The following is a 23,976-nucleotide window of genomic DNA, read 5'->3' as shown; positions in this document are numbered from 1 at the left end:
CTTTGCTCAAATATCTTTTTCTCAGTGAAGCTTTCTTTTACCTCCCAATTTATTTTTATTATTATTTTTTAAATTTTTTATTATACTTTAAGCTCTAGGGTACAAGTGCACAATGTGCAGGTTTGTTACATATGTATACATGTGCCATGTTGGTGTGCTGCACCCATTAACTCATCATTTACATTAGGTATATCTCCTAATGCTATCCCTCCCTGCACCCCATGACAAGCCCCAGTGTGTGATGTTCCCCTTCCTGCATCCAAGTGTTCTCATTGTTCAGTTCCCACCTGTGAGTGAGAACATGCGGTGTTTGGTTTTCTGTTCTTGTGATAGTTTGCTGAGAATGATGGTTTCCAGCTGCATCCATGTCCCTACAAAGGACATGAACTTATCCTTTTTTATGGCTGCATAGTATTCTATGGTGTATATGTGCCACATTTTCTTAATCCAGTCTGTCATTGATGGACATTTGGGTTGGTTCCAAGTCTTTGCTATTGTGAATAGTGCCACAGTAAACATACGTGTGCATGTGCCTTTATAGCAGCATGATTTATAATCCTTTGGGTATATACCCAGTAATGGGATGGCTGGGTCAAATGGTATTTCTAGTTCTAGATCCTTGAGGAATCGCCACACTGTCTTCTACAATGGTTGAACTAGTTTACAGTCCCACCAACAGCGTAAAAGTGTTCCTATTTCTCCACATCCTCTCCAGCACCTGTTGTTTCCTGACTTTTTAATGATTGCCATTCTAACTGGTGTGAGATGGTATCTCATTGTGGTTTTGATTTACATTTCTCTGATGGCTCGTGATGATGGGCATTTTTTTATGTGTCTGTTGGTTGCATAAATGTTTTCTTTTGGAAGTGTCTGTTCATATCCTTTGCCCACTTTTTGATGGGGTTATTTGTTTTTTTCTTGTAAATTTGTTTGAGTTCTTTGTAGGTTCTGGATATTAGCCCTTTGTCAGATGAGTAGATTGCAAAAATTTTCTCCCATTCTGTAGGTTGCCTGTTCATTCTGATGGTAGTTTCTTTTGCTGTGTAGAGCTCTTTAGTTTAATTAGATCCCATTTGTCAATTTTGGCTTTTGTTGCCATTGCTTTTGGTGTTTTAGACAGGAAGTCCTTGCCCATGCCTAAGTCCTGAATGGTATTACCTATGTTTTCTTCTAGGGTTTTTATGGTTTTAGGTCTAACGTTTAAGTCTGTAATCCATCTTGAATTAATTTTCATATAAGGTGTAAGGAAGGGATCCAGTTTCAGCTTTCTACATATGGCCAGCCAGTTTTCCCAGCACCATTTATTAAATAGGGAATCCTTTCCCCATTTCTTGTTTTTGTCATGTTTGTCAAAGATCAGATGGTTGTGTATGTGTGGTATTATTTCTGAGGGCTGTGCTCTGTTCCATTGGTCTATATGTCTGTTTTGGTACCAGTACCATGCTGTTTTGGTTACTGTAGCCTTGTAATATAGTTTGAAGTCAGATAGCGTGATGCCTCCAGCTTTGTTCTTTTGGCTTAGGATTGTCTTGGCAATGTGGGCTCTTTTTTGGTTCCATATGAACTTTAAAGTAGTTTTTTCCAATTCTGTGAAGAAAGTCATTGGTAGCTTAATGGGGATGGCATTGAATCTATGAATTACCTTGGGCAGTATGGGCATTTTCACAATATTGATTCTCCTATCCATGAGCGTGGAATATTCTTCCATTTGTTTGTGTCCTCTTTTATTTCATTGAGCCGTGGTTTGTAGTTCTCCTTGAAGAGTTCCTTCACATCCCTTGTAAGTTGGATTCCCAGGTATTTTATTCTGTTTGAAGCAATTGTGACTGGGTTACCTCCCAATTTAAACAACAACACCCATCTTCCATTTCTTCCTGTCCCTGCCTTTTCTCTTATTTACTTGTTGTCTCTCTTCCCCAGTTGGAATGTAAGTTTTATGATGCTAGGGCTTATTTTTCCAGTTTTGTTCACTGCTGTATTCCAGTGTCTAGAACAGTACTTGATAGGTACTCAGTTAATACTTATTGAAGAAATGAAAACAGTGAATAAAGAAAATATCTGAAGTAATTGAAATATTTAAAATGTGTTTTTGTTTTATTGTAGCTCAGGAGCTGGTCAATGACTGGTTAGACTCCAAACTTAAGCAAGAATTAGCAAGTGATGAAGAAGGTGATGCTAAAAACACTGTGTCAAGTGTCACTCTTGTGCCAGAAGCCAATGACCATTTGAAATATGACAAGTTTGATGGTAAGAACTTACCTGATTGTTCTAAGTTTTAACATTTAATGAATGTGTCTAAGGAGTCTTTATAATTGTTTTGAATAACAAATGATACCTATTTAACTTTTCTGTGTTTTAATTTTTTTTATTGGTTTTAATTTATCATAGTTAAATGTAAATTTCTTATGCTATATCTTCAGTAAATTCATGGTATTTTTAAAAATTAAAATATTCTATTACAGTTATCCCTAACTAACTGTGAGGAATTAGTTCCAGGACCCCTGGCCCCCACAGATACCAAACTCCTCAGATGCTCTAGTCCTGCGCATATCCTCTCGCATACTTGAAATCATCTCTAGACCACTTACAATACCTAATACAGTATACATTCTATGTAAATAGTTGTTATACTGTATTTTAAAATGTTTGTTATTTTTTATTGTTGTATTGTTATTTTTAATTTTTTTTCCAAATATTTTTGAACTGCAGTTGGTTGAATCCAAGAATGTGGCATCTGCAGATAGGGAAGGCCAACTGTATTTATAATTCTGCTTATAATAGCAATTAATGCTGTTTCAGAGTGCCTCTTCCTCATATATCACTGGACTATTTACTTTGATGCAGACTACATTTAAGTGCTCATATGTCATTTTTAAATTTATAAAATGCTTCTTATTTATCTGTTAGTTATTACTTATAAGGGAGGTTATTACTTTTCTAGTTTTTGTTTTTGTTTTTGTTTTTTTTCCCCAGAGGAGGGAAAAGCCACTATTGTGCACAGAGCCAGTGTCAGACAAGTTAGATGGCTGATGTCTGAGTGTTTATCTAATACACGCAAGGGTCTGTGTATTTTTTCCCCTGAGCGTAGGAGTAGTCATGGTAATAGTGGGGCAGCTCCCCATACATGGCTCAGATACCCTTGGTGAATTCACCTGACATCATACCCCTTGTTTAGGACTCTGTAAAATCCCCAGGTTGAGGATCACAAAACTATCAGCTTGTCAAATTAGAAGAATCCTTCAAGACTAGGTAGTCTGATCTACCCTCCTCCCCGACCCAGATAGAGATCATTCTACAGTGTCCCTAACTTGTAGTGACGTATCCTCTGCCTGAACACCTCCCAGGAGTGAGAGCCTGCACTCTGCGGGGAGCCCATTCAACCGGTCTGAGGCTCTAATCCTCATAGCAGTTTCCCTTAGTTAGGAGAATTAGGATTTTGTCTTCAGTAACTTTTTACCCTATAGTACAACAAAAATAACATGTTCTCTCAAGAACGTTTTATTTTTTGTAGGAACTGTTACCATATTTGACCACTCATATAGTTCTATGTTTCCAGATTAAATAGCACCAGTACTCTCAACAAGTTTTTTATACTACGTGGTTTCTAGGTCTTATCATCCTCGTTGCTGCCTTCTGGATATTTTCTAGTTTATTATTGTCATTATTAAAGTGTGGTACTTCAGTACTTTGTATTTGTTCTGAAGCAAATATATGGAATCTAATGAAACTATTACTTCTTTTGATATAGTGCTAATAGATCTAATTATGTCCCTTTACTTAGATTGGTTGATATCATCTAGTATCATGCCAGGTCTCAATCATCATATGCTGGTAGAGTTTTTTTTTTAATTGAAATATTGAACAAATATTTATGTAACCATTAAAAAGGATGTTTACCAAAAATATTAATTAACATATTATCTCAATAGACACAGAAAAAGCACTTAACAAAATCCAACATGCATTCCTGATAAAAACTTCTCAGCAAACTAGTAATGCAAGAGAAATTCTTCAACTTGATAAAGGCCATTTACATAAGACATGTAGAAAACAAATACCAAAATGATAAGTGTAAGCTTTGTCAGGAATTACATTAAATATAAATGCATTTAATTAAACACTTCAGTCCAAATGCAGAGATTGGCAGAATGGATAAAAAATACATGACTTAGCTATATACTATCTACAAGAGACATATGTTCAATTTAAAGTACAAATAGGTTAAAAGGAAAAGGATGGAAAAAGATATACCATGCAAACAGTAACCAAAAGAGAACTACAGTGGCTATGTTAATATATATTAAAAAAGACTTTTTATTTTTATTTTTTCTTTGATTTTTAATTTTCCCAAAAATAGATTTTTAAAGAAAAAATTGTTACTAGAAACAAAAAGTGCATTTTCTAACAATAAAAGGGTTAATCCATCACAAAAACATAACAACTATAAATATATATACACCTGACAAAAGAGTCCCAAGGTAGATGAAGCAAAAATCGACAAAATTGAAGAGAGAAATATAATTCAACTGTAATACAATCATGTGTTGCTTAATGAAGGGGATAAGTCCTGAAAAATGCCTCATTAGGTGATTTTATCATTGTGCGAACATGATAGAGTGTACTTACACAAACCTGGATGGTAGAGCCTACCATACACCTAGGCTATGTGAGATAGACTGTTGCTTCTAGGCCACAAACCTGTACTGCATGTTACTTAATACTACAGGCAATGGTAACACAATGGTAAGTATTTGGGTGTCTGAACATATCCAACCATAAAAAGGTACAGTAAATATACAGTATATAAAAGGTAAAAAGTGTTACACCTGTACAGGGTATATACCATGAATGGAGTTTGCAGGGCAGGAAGCTGCTCTGGGTTAGTCAATGAGTGAGTCGTGAGTAAATGTGAAGCCCTAGGATGTTAAAATATGCTGCTGTAGACTTAAAAACACTGTATACTTAGGGTACACTGAATTTATAAAAACATATTTTTCTTTTTTCAATAATAAATTGACCTTAACTTACTATAACTTTTTTACTTTATAAGTTTTTAATTTTTTCTAACATTTTGACTCTTTGGTAACACTTAGCTTAAAACAAACACATTGGAGAGCTGGACAATTTTTTTTTTAATTCTATGTACTTTTTCTATTTTTGAAATTTTAATTTTTTTTTTTCTTGTTAAAAAACTAAGACACAAACATACATATTAGCCTAGGCCTACACAGGGCCAGGATCATCAATATCACTATCTTCTCCTCCACATCTTGTCTCACTAGGTCTTCAGGGGCAATAACACACATATAGCTGTCATCTCCCGTGATAATATTACCCTCTTTTGGTTCCCCTAAAAGACCTGCCTGAGGCTATTTTACAGTTAACCTTTTTTTTTTTTTTTTTGAGACAGGATCTCCCTCTGTTGTGCAGTAGTGATCATAGATCACTGCAGCCTTGAACTCCTGGGTTCAAGAAATCCTCCAGCCTCAGCCTCCATAGTAGCTGAAACTACAGGTGTGTGCCACCACACCCAGCTAATTTTTTTTCTTCTTTTAATAGAGACAAGGTCTTGCTTTGCTTCTCAGGCTGGTCTCGAACTCCTGGGCTCAAGCAATCCTCCCATGTTGGCCTCTCAAAAGTGGTGGGATTACAGGTTTGAGCCACTGTGCCCGGCCCAATTTTTTTTTTTTTCTAATAAGTAGGAATTGACTCTAAGATAATGATAAAAGTATAGTTTAGTATATACATAAACCAGTAACATAGTTATTATTATCATTATCAAGTATTATGTATTGTATATAATTATATGTGCTATACTTTTTTGTGTAGTATTCTAAGATTTTTTGTGGGTGCTTTATTTTGACTTTTATTTTAAATCCAGGGTACATGTGCAGGATGTGCAGGTTTGTTAATAAGATAGACACGTGCCATGGTGGTTTGCTGCACAGATCGACCCATCACCTAGGTATTAAGCCAAGCATCCATTAGCTTTTCTTCCCAATCCCCTTCCTTCCCCTGCCACCCATGACAGGCCCCAGTGTGTGTTGTTCTTCCCAGCGTTTCCATGTGTTCTCATCATTCAGCTCCCACTTATAAGTGAGAACATGCAGTGTTTGGTTTTCTGTTCCTGCATTAGTTTGCTGAAGATAATGGCTTCCAGCTCCATCCATATCTCTGCAAAGGACATGATCTCATTCCTTTGTATGGCTGCATAGTATTCCTCAAAGATCTAGAAGCAGAAAACCATTTGACCCAGCAATCCCATTAATGGGTATATACCCAAAGGAATATAAATCATTCTATTATAAAGATACATGCATGTGTATGTTCATTGCAGCATACACTCTTCACAATAGCAAAGACATGGAATCAGCCCATCAGTGATAAACTGGATAATGTGGTGCATGTGCTACACTTTTAAACAACTGTTAGTGTGGTTATTTGTTTATACCAGCATCACCACAAAACACATGAGTAATGCATTGTGCTCTGACATTATGATGGCTACAGCATCACTAGGCAATAGGAGTTTTTCAGCTCCGTTGTAATCTTATGAGGCCACCTTCGTAAACGCAGTTCATTGTTGATGGAAGTGTTGTTATTTGATACATGACTGTAGTTAGAGACTTCAGTACCCCACTATCAATAATCTTTGGAACAACTACAAAGCATAATCAAGGAAGATGTTCAGTAACATTAGTCATTAGAAAAGTGCAAATTAAAACTGCAATGAGTTACCTCTACATATGTTAAAATGGCTTAAATTTGAAAGACTGACCACACCAAGTATTAGTAAGGATGTGGAGAAATTGGAATACTTCTACAATGCTGGTGGGAATGTAAAGTTATGTAACCACTTTGGACAACAGTTTGATAGTTTCTTGAAAAAGTAAGCATTTAGCTATAATATGATCCAGTCGTTCTACTCCTACACATTTTCCCAACAGAAAAGAAAGCCTATGTTCTGTAGGTTCTGCATTTGTGGACTCAACCAACCATGGATCAAAAATATTCAGGAAAAAATAATTCCATCTATACTGTACATGTACAGCTTTTTTCTTGTCATTATTCCCTAAACAATACATGTAACAAGTATTAACATAGCATTTACGTTGTATTGGGTATCATAACTAATCTAGAGATGATCTAGAGTATAAGGCAGGATGGATATAGGTTATATGCAAATGCTACACCATTTGATATCACGGATTTTTGAACATCCTTGGATTTTGGTATTCTCGGGAGGTCCTGGAACCAATCCCCCAGAGATAGGGAGGGATGACTGTACACAGGTGTTCATAATACCTTTGTTTGCAATAGCCAACACGTGGAAACAACTCAAATGTCTATCAACAAATGAGTGAATAAACAAATTGTGGTATATTTATATGGTGGAATACTACTCAGCAATAGAAAGTGATAAACTATTTATACACATAACATGAATGAATCTCAAAATAATTGTTCTGAGTGAAAGAAGCTAGGTCAGAAAAAATACAATGTATATAAGTGTATGATTTAATTTATATAAAATTCTGGATAATGAAAACTACATAGTGGCAGCAGGTCTCTGCTTACTTGGAGCAGAGTGGAGGGCAAGGGGAGGAGTGAAAGGAAAAGATTACAGATCAGCATGAGGACCCTTTTGGGGCTGATGGATGTATTCATTATCTTGACTGTGGTGATGGTTTTATTAGCATATGTCAAAATTTATCATAGACTTTAAATATTTGCAGTTTATTATATGTCAATTATACCACAATAAAGCTTTTCTCTTTCTTTCTTTCTTTCTTTTTTTTTTAAAGCAGTAGAGCTCTCAAGATTGTTTAGGTTGAAGTTCTCAAGGTTGTTTAGATGGTAATCTTTTAGATTTGGCAGTGAAGGACTCTAGTGGCTAGGGTGAGGGCAATGCTTGGTAAGTGGAGCTTTTTTACTCTTGGTTGAAGGTAATTGCTAAGGGCTATACTCAACCAGTTGCCATTATCAGTTACTATTTACTGAACATTCGCAGCTTTGTATTTTTACTGTACTAGGATTCTTTATGTAAATATGAATATAATACTAAAATTAATTTTTAAAAAAATTTCCCTTTTTTGTTGTTCTGTTTCCCCCAGATTTATGTGGCTATTTGGAGGAAGAAGAGGAAAGTACCACCGTTCAAAAATTTATAGACCATCTGCTCCATAAAAATGTGGTAGATTCTGCAATGATGGAAGATCTTGGAAGGAAGGAAAACCAAGACAAGAAGCAGCAGAAGGATCCTCGTCTTACCATGGAGATGAGACATAAGCAGGTGGGAGGGAAAAACAAAATTAAAATGGATAACAGGAAGCAGTCTTTGTGTAACACATTTAATAAGCTTAAATAAAGACATAGGCTTTATTATGAAAAAGGGTGCCATCTGTGGTTTGGTTAGAGAGCATAAAAATAAAATATAAGAACTTCAGAAGAAAAATAATTCTCATAAACTGAGGGTAGGAAACAATTTATTTAAGAAATAGCCAAAAAAAAGAATAATTGATTTTGACCAAGAGTATTGAGATAAACCTTATTAGTTTGAATGTGGTACTTCCTATTATAAACATGTGGATTGTGTGTGCTTGAGTTTGGTTTTCAAATTGCAACATTAATATTATTAATATTCTTGTGAATGTTACAGGATAATTCTTTTCCAGACAACTGAAATTCACTCATTTTGTGATTATAATTTAAAATGGAAGACAGATCTGAATTGAATCAAGTTCAGCTGTTTTGAATTAGAAAAGCATGTGAGAACTTTCTTTTCTCCAAAGGGAATAGTAGGTTATTGCAAAAAAGACTGGTGTCTCAACACTTTGTAAAGGAGTGCCAGGGAATCCAGAACTAAGATTGAACCGGAGTTAATATCTGTACGTGTGTGTGCCATCTTTGTATAACACTGAATTTCTGATTGGCGAATTTGAAAGTAACTGCTTTAAATTATTCAATCAAGGTATATGTAATCAGCACTGGGGATGTTAGAGAAATGGGTAGAAGTATGATTCTAGTTTGGATTTATGACAAAAGGGAGGAGAGAAGGTTCAATAAGCTATATAGTCATTGTCTGTCTTATCAGAAGTCTTATCACAACTAGAGAGTAAGATAAGGGTGAAGTTAGGTGAAGCAGGAAGGAAAGGACCTTTCCTTAATTCATAGCTACTCAAGCTCTCTAAAGGATTAATAGGTTTGAAAAAAATGAATGTGCTTTTTCATGTTTTTTATTTCCAAATATGATCCAGAATCACTGCTATATTTACATAATAATAATAGAAATGAATAAAGGGTTGTGGTATTCCTAAAGTCAATAAATCACTGTGCTATCATTCACAATGTGGCTTCCAAAAAAGTTCTGTTCTTTCTTAAATTATAATTAGAATGCAGATATGACCTAAATATAATAAAAGCAGTAATGTACACCTTGGACAGTCGTTACAAGTGAGAAATCATTACTAAATGAGAATCCAGAACTTGGGATCTGACTCATTAGATTCTCTACTTTTCTGTGATGTAGATCATTCCCAGATTATTTGAGTCATCTTCATCTGACTGCATCTAAAATTTTATATTGGTCTTTACCCAGTAAACAGATATATTCCTCCTATCCTACCAGTAAATAGTGGAGTTCTGGGTCAGAATATTTCAAACTGGTTATATTCTGAACTTCAAAATGTATTGTAAGGTTTTTCATATCCCTTTCTACTTGAAAGGCCACACTTCATCTTTATTATATTTGCTTTAAGGTAAAAGAAAATCGCTTAAGACGTGAGAAAGAACTGGAGTACCAGAGAATACAAAAGACCCTGAAAAAATCGGCCTTCTTGGAGGCTCAGTGTCTGGTGCAAGAAGAGAAGAAAAGGAAGGCTCTGGAGGCCAAGAAAGAGGAAGAGGAGATTCAAAGGGAGATGGTGAAGCTGCGGAGGGAGATAATTGAGAGGAGATGCACTGTGAAAGAAGCATGGAAAATGTAAGCCAGTGTGATAAGCACTGTGGGGTTTCTCTGTTTAAGCAGTCATTTTAGAAGTGCTCTGAAGTTTTTAAAGTGGGCAAACATTGCAATAACAAAACACAAAAGAGAAATCACTCAGTATTCCACCGTCTTCACAAATTAACTAATTTCATTTTTCCTTGTTTCCTCCTGATCTTGGTCCCTTTTCATACTTAATTATAACCATAAAGTACATTTAATTCGTAATTCTGCTTGTTGTAATTAACACATTGCCTGGAGTCCTGGGGTGTATATATTACTCCATTGAGTTCCTATACCATAATTTATGTAATGATCACCTCCCCATACTAGTAAACATTTCAGCTATTTTGGATTTTTCACTATTATAATATTGCAACGAACATCTTTAAGCATACGTTTTTTTCACTTTTTTGAATTATATCCTTAGAATAAATTCTTAGGAGTGTAATTTCTGAGTTAAATGACACAGGTCTTTTTCTAACTCTTGAAACATTGCCAAATTGCTTTCAAAATGGGTTGTACTTGTTTGCTGTATCATCAGCAGCAGGCCAGTTGATCACACTCTTCCCAGCACTGGGGAGTATCATCATTTTCAATATTTTTACACTTTTCATGGGCATTATATTGGTTAGTTTGCATTTCTTTGGTTAGATAATATTTTTGAGGTTGAACATGTTCAGTAATTGTGTCTTATCCTGTTGTGAACTGTGTGTCTTATTTTCTGATAATCATATGGAAAGTCACCACTGTCTTACTACCACTGATAAAGAAAAAGAATATCTGACATAAGAGGAAGATAAAAATAGTCCTCACGGGATGTAGTACTATTATCCATCCTCATGCAGAAAATGAGCTTTATAAGTGAAATAACTAATGTATTTATTCTGAGAAACAGCACCAATGCAGGAACTGCAAAAGCCTTGGAACAACATGACTGAAGTGTCTGACTACTCAAACTGAGAGGCCACAAAGACCTAGCAGATAATCCCTTCCACCCCCATCAGCCTACACAGCTTTCCCCTCTGTGTTCTTGATTGCTCTTATTCTACCCAACTTAAAACAGCTCAGCAGTGAACATGTGCTTTACTTCTTCAAGTGCCAGGCTGAGGCCTCCTGCAGATGCCATTCCTTTCGGAAAGCAATCACTGGTGTTTTAGTGAGTTCTTTCTAAGGTCAGCCTTGCTTTTCAGATTGCTCCCAAGCCCTGGAAAAACTAGGTTGACCTAAAATAAATTGTGAAAACAAGTAACATTTAATGGTAGTAGGATGCTGTGCTCACAGTGGGCACTCAACAAATGTTCACTGACCAGTCATTTCTTTTAAAAGTTAAGATCTTATCCATGGTTACAGTGAGATAGGTAATATGTTCTACTTCTAGGTGGATGAACTGATTTAAAACTTTCCAGAAAGCAATTTGGCAATAAACAACAAGAGCCATAAAATAGCATTATCCCTTGACCTAGGAATTACAGCCTTAGGAAAACTGCCCTAAGAAAATTATCACAAATCCAGACAAAGATTTGTGTAGAAAGATAATTTAAACAACATTATTTATAGTAACAGACTTTCATAAATATTGGAGAAATTGCTAAGTCATGGCTTGTACAATGAAACAGGACTGACTCTTTTTTCTGGGTAGAAATATGGATGGCTTTTATGGGCGTGGTGGCACACACCTGTAACCCCAGCTACTCAGGAGGCTGAGGCAGGAGAATCGCCTGAACCCAGGAGGCGGAGGTTGCAGTGAGCCAAGATCATGCCACTGCACTCCAGCCTGAGCGACAGAGTGAGTGAGACTCCATCTCAAAAAAAAAAAAAAAAGAAAGGGAGAAATATGGATGGCTTTTATACTTCTCCAGTTTTTCACAATGAGCAGATATTTCTTTTAAAACAGATATATATTCTAATGTTATTTTTAAAAATCAGATTCATGGTATTAGAACTGTATTTCTTTAACAATCACTATCACCTGTCTATCACCATGAAATATAACATTGTTATGGCATTCGTAGTTTGGAAAAAGTCAATAAAACTTTTATTGTTGATAGGCCTTTTAAACCTATTTGTAAGCTATCTTAAATCTGCTTCATTGCCTAGTTTTAAAATTATCTCTTTCAAGATGCTTATTAATTTCAAAGGGAAAAATAGTAACTCTATATTGGAGAAGCCACCTTAACCAAGTGATGAAGGTTAACATCACCAATAATACAAAATAACACTGTGTACCCTCTGTATCATATATTAGAATGAATGAGAGAATATCTGTAGGGTATCCTGGCATCTTTCTCAATTTGAGTTTCCACAACTGTGAAGCAAAAGTTCAAGAAAGATCAGGTGACTAGCTGGTTTGTGGCCACAGCTCATGAATTCTGATTCCTGACTAGGTGCTATGTTTACCACATCATTAATAGTGTATACTTTATACACGTACATATACCTGTGCAGTTAAATGCACTACAATAAGAAGGCCATAGCTATGAGCTTGTTTGAATTGGTGAGCGAAAGAGGGATGGCCTGGATGAGGAAGAATAGATAGGTGGGTGAGAAAGAGGATGCTCAGAAAGATGAGCAACAAAGTTACTAAAATAATTCTGGTTACTTACCTAAAGGCCTTTTCCTATTTAAGTTTATTTTTTTCCCTTTTCAGCTATTGTAAAATTATTCTAGATTCCATTCCCTCCTTATTAAATAACACCTGATTCTTTTGTTATTCCTCTTTCTAGTAACCTTATAAGAGGCCTTTTAGTAAGAATCTCATTCCTTTCTTGAGAATCCTTTTTTCCCGTTATATGGGAGAGAATTTATGTCTATATTAGAGACTATCTAGTAGTTGTTAACTCTCAAATTTTGATCGAAGTATGGCTCAGTGTTCAACTCAATAAAAATACTAAAGTATATATAAGATTTTCTACTTTTCAAAGTACTTTATAACAATTTTATTTCATTTAATCTGTATTTTATAAAGGAATAAAGTAAGGCTCCAAAAAAATTACCCTACTATGTAGTTTTAGAGCCAGATCTAAAAATATGTGTATTCCAAAGGAAAATTCAGTGTTTATTCTGCTACAGTAAGTTGTAATTGCTTATTGTTAAATCTATTGTAAATATACATGTATTTTTTAATTGTTATTAATAGAGAGAAGAAAAGGCAAGAAGAGAATTCTCAAAATAGTTCAGAAAAACTCATGTTTCAAAGTACTCACATTCTTCTGGATGAGGAAAAAATGGCAAAAGAAAGAAAAAGGAAATTGAAAGAATTATTAATCCAAACTTTCAAAGAAAATCAACAGGTGGGAATTGCAATGTCTCTTTACTTAGCATTCTGTAGTATAAATGACAAAGAGCTCCATCAGAGATGGGATAAAGTAAAAACTAAGTCCAGTTGAACCTCATCACAAATACCAAAACTGCCCATGCCATTTGTTCTTTGTGCCCAGCTGACCTGGTATGCAGGGCAGAACACAGATCCCCTGTTCTGAGGCTATTCTTTATATACTCTGGTGGGATCCTGGGAAATGACTGGGGTGAGATGGGTAAATTATGGACTTCTTCCTAAATTACCTCTTCAGAATAGCATTTAACTAGTATTAACCTTAAACTAAGGTAGCTCTCTGACAATTTTTGAAATCTTGGCTTCCACTGTGACAGTCATAAGGACCACTGTGTTCTGGATTATTCAGAAGATACAAGAACTGGTTACTTGCCTTTTAGTAGCTCTGATCCTAAGGCAAAGATACATTTATACCTGTGCTTTTCTTTTTAATGGTCTACATTTTATTTTACCTTTTCTCCCTTCTTTCACTTAGTCTTTTTGTAAAAATAACTTGCTGATTTTTAATATAAAAGTGAATATCCTCTTCAGGTTACTTAAGCAGTTTTCTTCAATAAAGTGGGATTGATAAAAGTATGAATTTCGGGATTATGACATTTCAGGTAAAAGGACTTACCTGGCAGATTTGTAAATGAGAGGGTTAGATGAGAAAAGATAAATATGTATATTTTGCATATCCTACAACACCCACCCCAGGGCCTTAGGCATTGCTGAAATTCAGAGACAGTTAATTGAATAAATACGTGAATGAATGGATTTAGCGAGAGAAAAGAGAATGTTATGAAGATACTGAGGGAGCTTGATAAATGTAGGGATAGACTTACAAAGGTCCTGGAAATCAGTGACAGGAGTTTGAATATGATATGGATAACAAAGATATAAAGGAAAAAGTAGTCAAAGTGATTTTTTAAAAACAGTAGACATATTTGATGGTGGCATTTTTAGCTAATAAGAGGTTGTAATTACTCAGTTATTAGCCAACAAAAATTTGGTCAGAGTTTTGGCTTCAGGAAAACAGAAGGAAATGTAGTAAGAAGAAATGTAAGACATGGAGTTAACATTTTGAGAAAAGTTAGCAAAGACTTAGATTCTGCATTCTTCATGAGACAGATGGAATTAGTATTCCTCCTATATAATAACAGTTCGGATTTCAAACAGAAAATAAGAAGAGAAACAAGTATTCAGGGAGTCATCTTGAGAAAGTGTAAGGAAAAAGTACCATGATACATTTCCCAACAAATTAGAGACAAATAAGATATGTTTTCTAAAAAATGTTTAAATTGTATTGAAGTCCACTGTACAATCATATATATTTTAGATGGAACTGCCAAATATGAATGTTAGACACATATGCAGAGTTTTACAAAATTAGTGGCCCATCTAAAACAGATTACTTAGTTTTAAGATATTTGACATGGAAAAGCTGCAAAAATAGTGCAGAGTTTCTGAATAACCTTTATTGGGAGAATCACCCCCAATATTTCAATGTAGGTTCTTTTCTGTTTCCCTAAGTGTCAACCAGTCTGAGAAATAAAGGAAAGAGTACAAAAGAGAAAAATTTTAAAGCTAGGTGTCCGAGGGAGACATCACATGTCGGCAGGTTCCATGATGCCCCTCAAGCCGCAAAACCAGCAAGTTTTTGTTGGTGATTTTCAAAGGGGAGGGAGTGTACAAATAGGGTGTGGATCACAGAGATCACATGCTTCAAGGGTAACAGAATATCACAAGGAAAATGGGGGCAGAGCGAGATCACAGGACCAGGTGAAATTGGAATTGCTAATGAGGTTTCGGGCATGCATTGTCATTAACATCTTATCAGGAGACAGAGTTTGAGAGCAGACAACCAGTCTGACTAAAATTTACTAGGCAGGAATTTCCTCGTCCTAATAGGCCTGGGAGCGCTGCAGGAGACGGAGCTTATTTCATCCCTTATCTGCAACCGTATAAGACAGACATTACCAGAGCGGCCATTTTAGAGACTTCCCCCTAGGAACACATTCTCTTTCTCAGGGCTGTTCTTTGCTGAGAAAAAGAATTCAATGATATTTCTCCTATTCACTTTTGTAAGAAGAGAAATATGGCTCTGTTCTGCCTGGCTTTCAGGCAGTCAGACCTGATGGTTATCTCCCTTGTTCCCTGAACATCGCTGTTATCCTGTTCTTTTTTCAAGGTGCCCAGATTTCATATTGTTTAAACATACATGCTTTACGAACAATTTGTGCGGTTAACGCAGTCATCACAGGGTCGTGAAGCGACATCCTCAGCTTACAAAGATGACGAGATTAAGAGATTAAAGTAAAGACGGGCATAGGAAATCACAAGAGTATTGATTGGGGAAGTGATAAATGTTCATGAAATCGTCACAATTTATGTTCAGAGATTGCAGTAAAAAGAGGTATAAAAAATTATGAAAGTATTAATTTGAGGAACTAATAAATGTCCATGAAATCTTCACAATTTATGTTCCTCTGCCATAGCTTCAGCCGGTCCCTCCATTCAGGGACCCTGACTTCCCGCAACAAACCTTCACCCGACTTTTCCCAATGTTAACATTTTACATAAGCATAGTATAATTATCAAAACTAGGAAATTAGCATTGGTATGCTGCCATTAAATGCCATTAACTAAACCATAGACCCTATGAGAATATCACCAGTTTTTCCACTAATGTTCTTTCTCTGTTCCAGGACTGAATCCATAATTTCACACTGCATTTATTTATTACATCTCCTTAGTCTCCTCCAATCTGTGACATTTCTTTAGTCTTGTGTTTTATGATCTTGCCATTTTTGAAGAGAACTGGTTAGGTATTTTGTATAATTGTCTCTTGTTTTAGGTGTTTTTATGTTTTCTCCCCCTTGCTTAAGGTTGTGCATTTTTGGTAAGAATGCTATAAGATGTGATACTGTGCCCTTCTCCGTATATCCTAACAAGGAGGACATAATTACTGATGTTAATTTCGATCTCTTGGTTAAGGGTGTGTTCTGGGTTTCTCCATTGTAGAATTGCTATTTTTCCTTCTCCTTGTCTTTCAGGAGATACTGTGAAGCTGTGAAAATATTTTGTTTCTCTGTAAACTGTCACTCATTAAGGTTAACATCCATTGGTGGCTCTTGCCTGCAGCAATTATTAATGTTGTATTTGTGTAATGGTGATTTTGTGTTTCCGTCATTTCTTCTATACTTATTAATTGAAATTCTTCTAGAAGGAAGACGGTCCCTTCTCCTTCAGCTATGTGTATATGTATATATGTGTGTATTTATGTATTCATTCATTTATGTAATTATTTATTTTATTCAGTATGAGCTCATTGATATTTATTTTATTCTATGGGTCATAATCTAATATTGTTGTTTACTTGGTTATTCAGATTGTTTCAGTGTGTCTATTGGGAAACCCATAAGTTAGCTCCTTTGTTCTTTCAACATGCTTCCATCCTATTTTGGACACTTCCTTTTTTGTTGGCACCATAAGATACTTTAGGCTTATCTTGTGTTTTACCTGCCCTTACCCTGCAATCAACCACTTCTACATGGAACTTTGATTCATTTTATTGGAGAAACGGTTTTTGGAAACTAAGATCTGGGCACTAAGTGTGCTCACTGCTACTGGAGTGTCATTTTTTTCTAGGCCTTCTCAGCAGACAGAGCTAAAATATATATGGATATATACATAGATGTATGTATGTATACTAACATACATATACACACACATTATATTTATTTCTGTGTCTATCTGTATACATATTAAAATCCATGAGTTCAGCAACACAAGGGTCATGTTATTCTTCTCCCTTTCCTTATTTGTAACTTACTTCTGTATCTATGAATCTGCACATATATATACACATATATATAAATATATATAAAATAACTGTGAATTTATAATAATATTGTCAAGGATAATCCAGCACCACAGGTTTCAGTGTAGTCTTTCCATCTTGCTCACTTGTAACTTCTCTGACACTGAGAAACCTGGCTCTCATTATCTCTGTTATATTTACTTATTAGGGTAATCCTAGTACACTATAAAAATAGTTTTAGAATTGCTAACCCATACCACAATGGGAATAAATTCACTAAAGCAAAATATTGTACAGTTACTTTTGTTTTTAGCTTTATAGTATTCAGTCAAAATATTGTTTTCCAGAGTTACTTACGGGAGATCTTTTCTTCGCCTCCCTTTTCAGTGTAATTATGTTATTCATTTGTAATATGGTTAGTAGATCTCTAGATTTTCCCCAGCGTATATGGGCATAACTTGGTAAAAATACATCTACCAGCCTCCTCGGGCTCTTATACAGACTTTGTTGTAGATAGGACGGTCCTCCAGTAAAGGCCACATAGGCAGGCCTTCTGGGCTTATTATCTTGGTGCCAATTAACATTTGGCTCTAAAGGAGCCTAAAGCTGCCTTGAGTAATGAACCTTGGATACTCAGCAGCCTAGGTATGACCACAAGATGAAAACAGAAAAATGCCTAGCTGCCTTGCAGGGATTGGCGAGATAACGCGAAGCTCTTGTCAGCACCCTCAGAATGTTTCACTGGTACAAACCCTGTAGAAACAGCTGTGTAGAGTATTTTCAGGAAGACGTTAAAGAATCTGTTTTTAGGAGTTGCTGTAGTTTAGGTTCCTTTAATTCCTGTAATTGTTTGTGCTTTAATTCTGGATTATTTATTTATTTATTTATTTATTTATTTATTTATTTTTAAGATGGAGTCTTGCCCTGTCACCTAGGCTGGAGTGCAATGGCGTAATCTTGGTGCGCTGCAACCTCCGCCTCCCAGGTTCAAGCAATTTTCCTGCCTCAGCCACCGAGTAGCTGGGATTACAGGCACACGCCACCACGCCCAGCTAATTTTTGTATCTTTAGTAGAGACGGGGTTTCACCATGTTGGCCAGGCTGTTCTCAATCTCCTGACCTCATGAGCCACCCACCTCAGCCTCCCAAAGCATTGGGATTACAGGCGTGAGCCACCGTGCCCCACCTAATTCTGGATTTTATTTGTTCCTCCCAGAGTATCTCTTAACATCTTTTTTGGGCCACATAATTTAATAGGAGACTGAGAGAAACAGTGCAGGCTTTCTTATCAAAACACAAGTTCAGCACTATTGATGCATCTTTTCTGCACATTTTCATTGCCAGGTCTCTTTGTCTTGTCAAAAACATTAGTTTTTTGTATAGAAGCTTTCTACTTCCAGCCTATCCCATTTTCTCTTTGATCTTACAGTGAAATCTCTTGGGGGAGATTCAGCAATCCGTGTATCACTGCTAATTAGCAGAAACAACAAAGGATTAACTGTGAAACTCTTATACTATTTGGAAAATGGCCTTCTTAATTCTCATCCTATTCTGAAATAGATTTTGGTTTTCTTAATAAGATTGGAAACTCTATGATCTTTGCTGCTTGTGAAAATTGAAGAGAACGATAAAATATGGGTGACACTAACCTACATCTTAATTATTTGGGGGAAGGTTTTAGTTTGTTTATTTGCTTGGATTTTTCTGTTAAAGAATAAAATAATAATGATCCAAATAAATCATCATTAAAGTTATGCTTGTGGCACAGCACCTTCCAAAAGTCCACCTCAAACTAAACCAAGGAAACGTAGGGATACTATATATGGAAAAGAAGCCTGGAGTTTTTCTCTGCAGAATGACGAAAACTGTAGTTAAATATCTCATTTATATACCATGATTCCTTTCCAAAGATCTTAGTTTTATCAGGACTGCCTACACACCACTGAGGCAAAACCATTTCTGAGCTGACACATAGCAACCATCCTCTCAGCAATGTTTTCTTATGTTAGGGGAGGGAAATAAAGGAAAAACCTCTTTAGAAATAAAACGACAGAAAAAGAGAAATGCCAGCACACACACGAAGATTTTTGGGATTCATGTAACTCTCCCCGCTAGGTTTATTGCCAAGGGCAATGTGTGGTATATGTCTTGGGAGGGGTTTAAAGCATTATTATATTTTACTTTATGTAGCCAACTCTGTAGAAATTTTCCATCTAAAATGTTATCAGTTTTGGTAAAGAAATTGTTTATTTTGTTATATTCTTTCTTTCCTCACCCTATAAGTAACCCAGATGTCCCATTCTCACGGAGGGGACAGTGAGGACCAATTTACCTAAATATTGTGCTAGTGTTTGGCATTTCAAAGTTCCATGAAGCCTTTTTTATTAGAGATTCCTGTTTTTAAATATATGATTTTTTTGTCTTTCAAAACAAGTACTGATTACATTTTGATTTTTAAAAATCGAAAAAAGAGACTTTGGCGTAAAGGAAACCCATTCCCTAAAATTGTATAGAGTAGACTATTTTCCCCCTAAACACTAGACATTTCAGGTGAATATCATAAGGATCTTGAGAGCCATGTGGGTGAGGAATGAAAGGCACCACGTCATTGTCTTACTATCACAGTATCCTGGAGGTGAATCAAGCATTTGTCTGATATATTCTGAAGTAAGCTGTGTTCTTGGCATAGTTCGTATGTGTCTGGCGGGGCCCAAGGATGAAGGGTGGGCAGATAACAGGGATTTTGGTAGAGATGGGGAAGAAGGTCTCTAAGGGACATGAAGAAAGACGGGAAAGAGAAGGTGATAGGGAGCCGTAGGTCTGCCTTTTCTACAGACTTGAGGTCACGAGAACTCATGTTCAGGGTATTGGGAAAGGAGCCCCATCCTAATGTGTGGTCAGGTGATAGGCTGCATTGTGGTCATTCTTCTGTAAAGAACTCAGAGAATTTTATTGGTTAAGCATTTACTATTTGGTGAGACTAAGGAATTGCTTCTTGAAATTCTATTTCTAGAGTGAAACAGCATAACTATTAGATAATTACAGCAATATTATCAATTGAAACTTTTTAGCAGAATTAAAAACTTATAAAATGGCCTTATGTAAGGGCATATTGACATATTTATGGATAGCATGATACAATATGAGGTATCTGTGATTTATTTTTAAATACTTCAGAAAAAAATGTTGGTTGGGGGAGAGATGAATTAAGATTGGCAGAATGTTGATAATTTTTGAAGTTGGGTAAAGGTTTATTCTTTGGTTCTGCTTTTAGAACAGTGATAGGGTTTGGGTTTTTTGTTGTTGTTTTTTTTTTAAGTTGAAATGAAGAAGGAGAAAAAAATTTAATATAGAAGTAAAATGAGCATCACATCTTCCAGGATATAACAGAAGTAGTTTTTTTGTCTATAGCCAGGGGTATCATTTCACATGGCAGTGGTTGTCAAAGTTTAGGCTTCTAGGCTTTTCCATGGAACCCAGCAGCAAGTTCAGGTCTTAGCACTGTGTTCTGGGAACTGAGTATATTTTCTCTAATGCAATTAGTTATGAGCATATGTAGTTGGGGTTGAGGATTACCATGATTTCCTGTCTTTTCTTTTGGGTAAAATTACGAAAATCAGGAATAGGATGGGTCACGGGGTATTGCTTTTCCATTGCAGAATTCAATACTGCACTTCCTACTGGAGATTTATTTTGCCATGACAAAGATCCCATTTTTTATTAAATTTTTTTCTCCTTCCTCATTTCAACTTAAAACTAACACTCTAATTCCCAGGGACTTCATAGCATCTGTGGTGTCTTCTGCCCAGCCACAGTAGCCCGCAAAGGAAAAGGGAAGTTGGGGATTGCTCCCTTTTGTAGCAATAAAGTTTCTGTTCTTTTGGCCTGAGAACAGCAAGGAGTCACTTAGGGGCCTGGGTGTGGAATGTAGCTTTCTTCCTGACATTCCAGCCTTTGCCAACTCCCCTAGACCATTAGTTGCAACAAAGTTAGTTCTATTCAGCAAAAATAAATTGTAAACTTGTTGACATTTTTGTCCTCTTAACAATTCATTGTTTATTTTTCCATGAGGGAGAATTTTGATGCAATTATCACTGAACTTTCTAACAAAAGAGAAATAGCTGAGGAATTTTGATGAGTTACCCGCTTCATTAATCAGAACAAGCATCTCTAGTGACAGGGTTAGAATTACAATGAAGATTAGATAGCAAATTGCTGTTCCACCTAACGTCAATCATTCCTAGTGACAGTAGTGTGATTACACTTCAGGGAAGAGCTTTTCTGGCTAACAGAACGAGGGCAACTCCAGTGCAGGTAATAAATTTAGCAGAGCGAGCTGTCATTTCTTCTCTTCAGTGGAATGCTTAACAACCAAATGATGTATTGTGGAAGATTTTGTGTGGAGGATACCATTTCACTTTAAAACTTTCTAAATTTCACCAGGTAGTATTTTATTTTAGAAATTATTATAGATAGGTGCTTAGGAACAGTTCTTCCTCCAGTGACTTTCTGTAGTTTATTTACCTATATCAAGCCTTAATTATTACCACAACTATGATAAAGAGATGATGGAAGTTAGGAAAAGAGTGCCTGACTATATTTGAAAATCTATCAGAACTAAAAACAGTACAAAAATAAATGAACTAGGAAATAAATAGAGGGAAATCAGACTAGTTGCCTAGCTAGTTAAAACTTAAGTTCTCCTGGCTTAAACAGAACATATTCCTCTTCCAACCCAGTTGTGGTTTTAAGTCATACGTCTTGTTTTAAAAAGCAAAGGGATAGAGTGCTATGGTAGTTCCAAAGTATAGAAAACTAACGAGGAGAAGCAGGTCTGGGAACATCAGGAAGTAAGCTGGGGGTAGGGAGGAATAGAAAGAATAAATAGTTCAGGACTGTGGAAGTGTGCCACCCTTCTAAATAAAAACAGAACTAGCATCTTCTTCCACAGAAGATGGAACTGAGTATATTCCTTTCCCAAATATTTTCTTCAAACACATTTATGGGACTCCTGTATACCTGGATAATGTTTGCTATGAATCAAGAATAACTAAGCAGCTATTCTTGATTCACACTTTATTTTTTTAATTTAAATTTTAATCTTTAAAAAAGATTGCTTTTTTTGAGCAGGCAGGGAAAAAACCAATAGCAAGTCAATTTCAAGAAAGTAGTTGCTATACAGGTTTGTCACTTTGCTCTTGTGTTAGCTTCTCTGTGGTGAACCTGAATTATAGACCTTTAAAACTGATCATTTTGGTCTCAAAGTCTCAACATAAGTATTTTTAAATAAACATATTGACTATAGAATTTATAAACTCAAAATTTCCCCTCCTACATTCAGATATGTCCCTAACCAATGCTTTTCTACCATGGTAAGTTATGTATAGAGTTTTCTTTCACTATGAAAGCGCCAAAAATGTGCCCTTCTTTTTCAGGAGAGATGTTTTTGCCTAATAGATTAGAGTCATCAGGATGCTGGAATGTTTCAGTTTCAGCCTTAGGTGTACCACTGACTCTTTACTTGTGATTTTAGTCATTAAACCTTTCTCTACTTGAAGTTTTAGCTTGGTGAAGTAAATCATAATGATATTTATAATCTTTATTTTATAATGATGGCTTGCAAATTAACAAATATATTACATGTAAGATGCTTTGAACTTTACAAAGAAAAGGAATGTCAAAATCAAAGGACACTGTTAATAGTGTTATTATTGTCAAGATGGATTATGTTTGTACTATTTTTCATCATTTGAAATAATCCTGAAGTTAAAATTAGAGATAGCTACACATAGAATATTTTACCAAGTCATTCAAGAGGACTTCTTAAAGGGACCTGGTAAACAGACACAGAACATTTTCTTTAGACCATGGCACACAAGTTAACACCATTTTTTTTCATGCTGTGTTTTGTGGAAGAGGTAACAAAATGATGCAAAAGGCATACCCCTCAACCTGGCAGCTATATCTTTTCTCCCTGTTACAACTGAAAGAGTGTCCAGTATTCAGCAAATACCCTTTCCTTCCTCTCTCCCTTCCCCTCTTTCATCCCCTCCAAGAGATCTGAGGTGAAGGTCTAGAACATATGCCTCATTTGACATAGGGAAAGGGCTTTTTAAAGTTTGCCACGAGAAATTATAATGAAGAATATTGTTTAGTTTGTCAGAACAAGAATATAAACTAATACCCTGTTTGGAAAACATTTCTGGCCAAATGGACAATTTCTAAGAATTCTAGTAGATGGTTTCTTATGTTATTGGTCTTTTCATTGATATAACTTCTTTCCCTATAACTTCTCAAAAGTAGAGGTCATGTCAAACAATTTTGTGCAGAGTCCCCAAATTGAAACACAGTGATGGTTGCTTAGTAAACGCTCAAATTAAGAAAGTTAAGTATTTTTATAGAGAAAGAAGCAGTAAATATTTGCCTGATAAATCTGGCATATCCTTGAAACTGGTCATCAGGCATCCTCCATATTTCCCACGAAGTCACTTTCTATGAGGTTAGTTTTGTTTTGATGCTCCCCACACTCAATGCCACGGTCAGATTTACCATTCCCATTTATGAGACCTATTCCCTTCTCTCAGGAGGCTCACAGTCTAGGGGAAAAAGGTAAACCGGTAATTATGATATAGTGTGTTGGGTGTTTTGGCTGAAGAAAGCATAGATTGCTTTAGGAAGACAGTGGATGGGCAGTTACATTTAGGTAGAGGGATTGGTAATAGGAGGGCTTCCTAAGAGAGGTGACTACTGAAGTAGTTAGGCAGAAAGAAGGCAGAAAAGAGGGACAGATAAATTAGTATTAGGTTGGTGCAAAAGTTATTGCAGTTTTTGGCTATGAAAAGCAATGATAAAAACCGC

The 23,976-nt window shown here is 35.8% G+C and overlaps 1 protein-coding gene across 5 annotated transcripts in view; it reads left to right on the top strand.

Moving 5' to 3' along the window:
- Positions 1-23,976, top strand: part of CCDC191 (coiled-coil domain containing 191) — an 88,065-nt gene that overhangs the window by 9,737 nt on the left and 54,352 nt on the right. For all 5 annotated transcript variants that reach the window (XM_073009734.1, XM_007985761.3, XM_007985760.3 and 2 more), the window contains 4 exons: positions 2,104-2,247; positions 8,115-8,293; positions 9,759-9,982; positions 13,122-13,275. In XM_073009734.1, the coding sequence (XP_072865835.1) occupies positions 8,207-8,293; positions 9,759-9,982; positions 13,122-13,275 (465 nt within the window). In that variant the 5' untranslated portion in view covers positions 2,104-2,247; positions 8,115-8,206. The remainder of the gene's footprint in view (positions 1-2,103; positions 2,248-8,114; positions 8,294-9,758; positions 9,983-13,121; positions 13,276-23,976) is intronic.

The sequence above is a fragment of the Chlorocebus sabaeus genome, chromosome 22, assembly GCF_047675955.1.
Source record: "Chlorocebus sabaeus isolate Y175 chromosome 22, mChlSab1.0.hap1, whole genome shotgun sequence".
Lineage (NCBI taxonomy): Eukaryota > Metazoa > Chordata > Mammalia > Primates > Cercopithecidae > Chlorocebus > Chlorocebus sabaeus.
The sequence above is the reverse complement of the archived record's forward strand: the minus strand, read 5'-3'. Positions and strand labels throughout refer to the sequence as shown.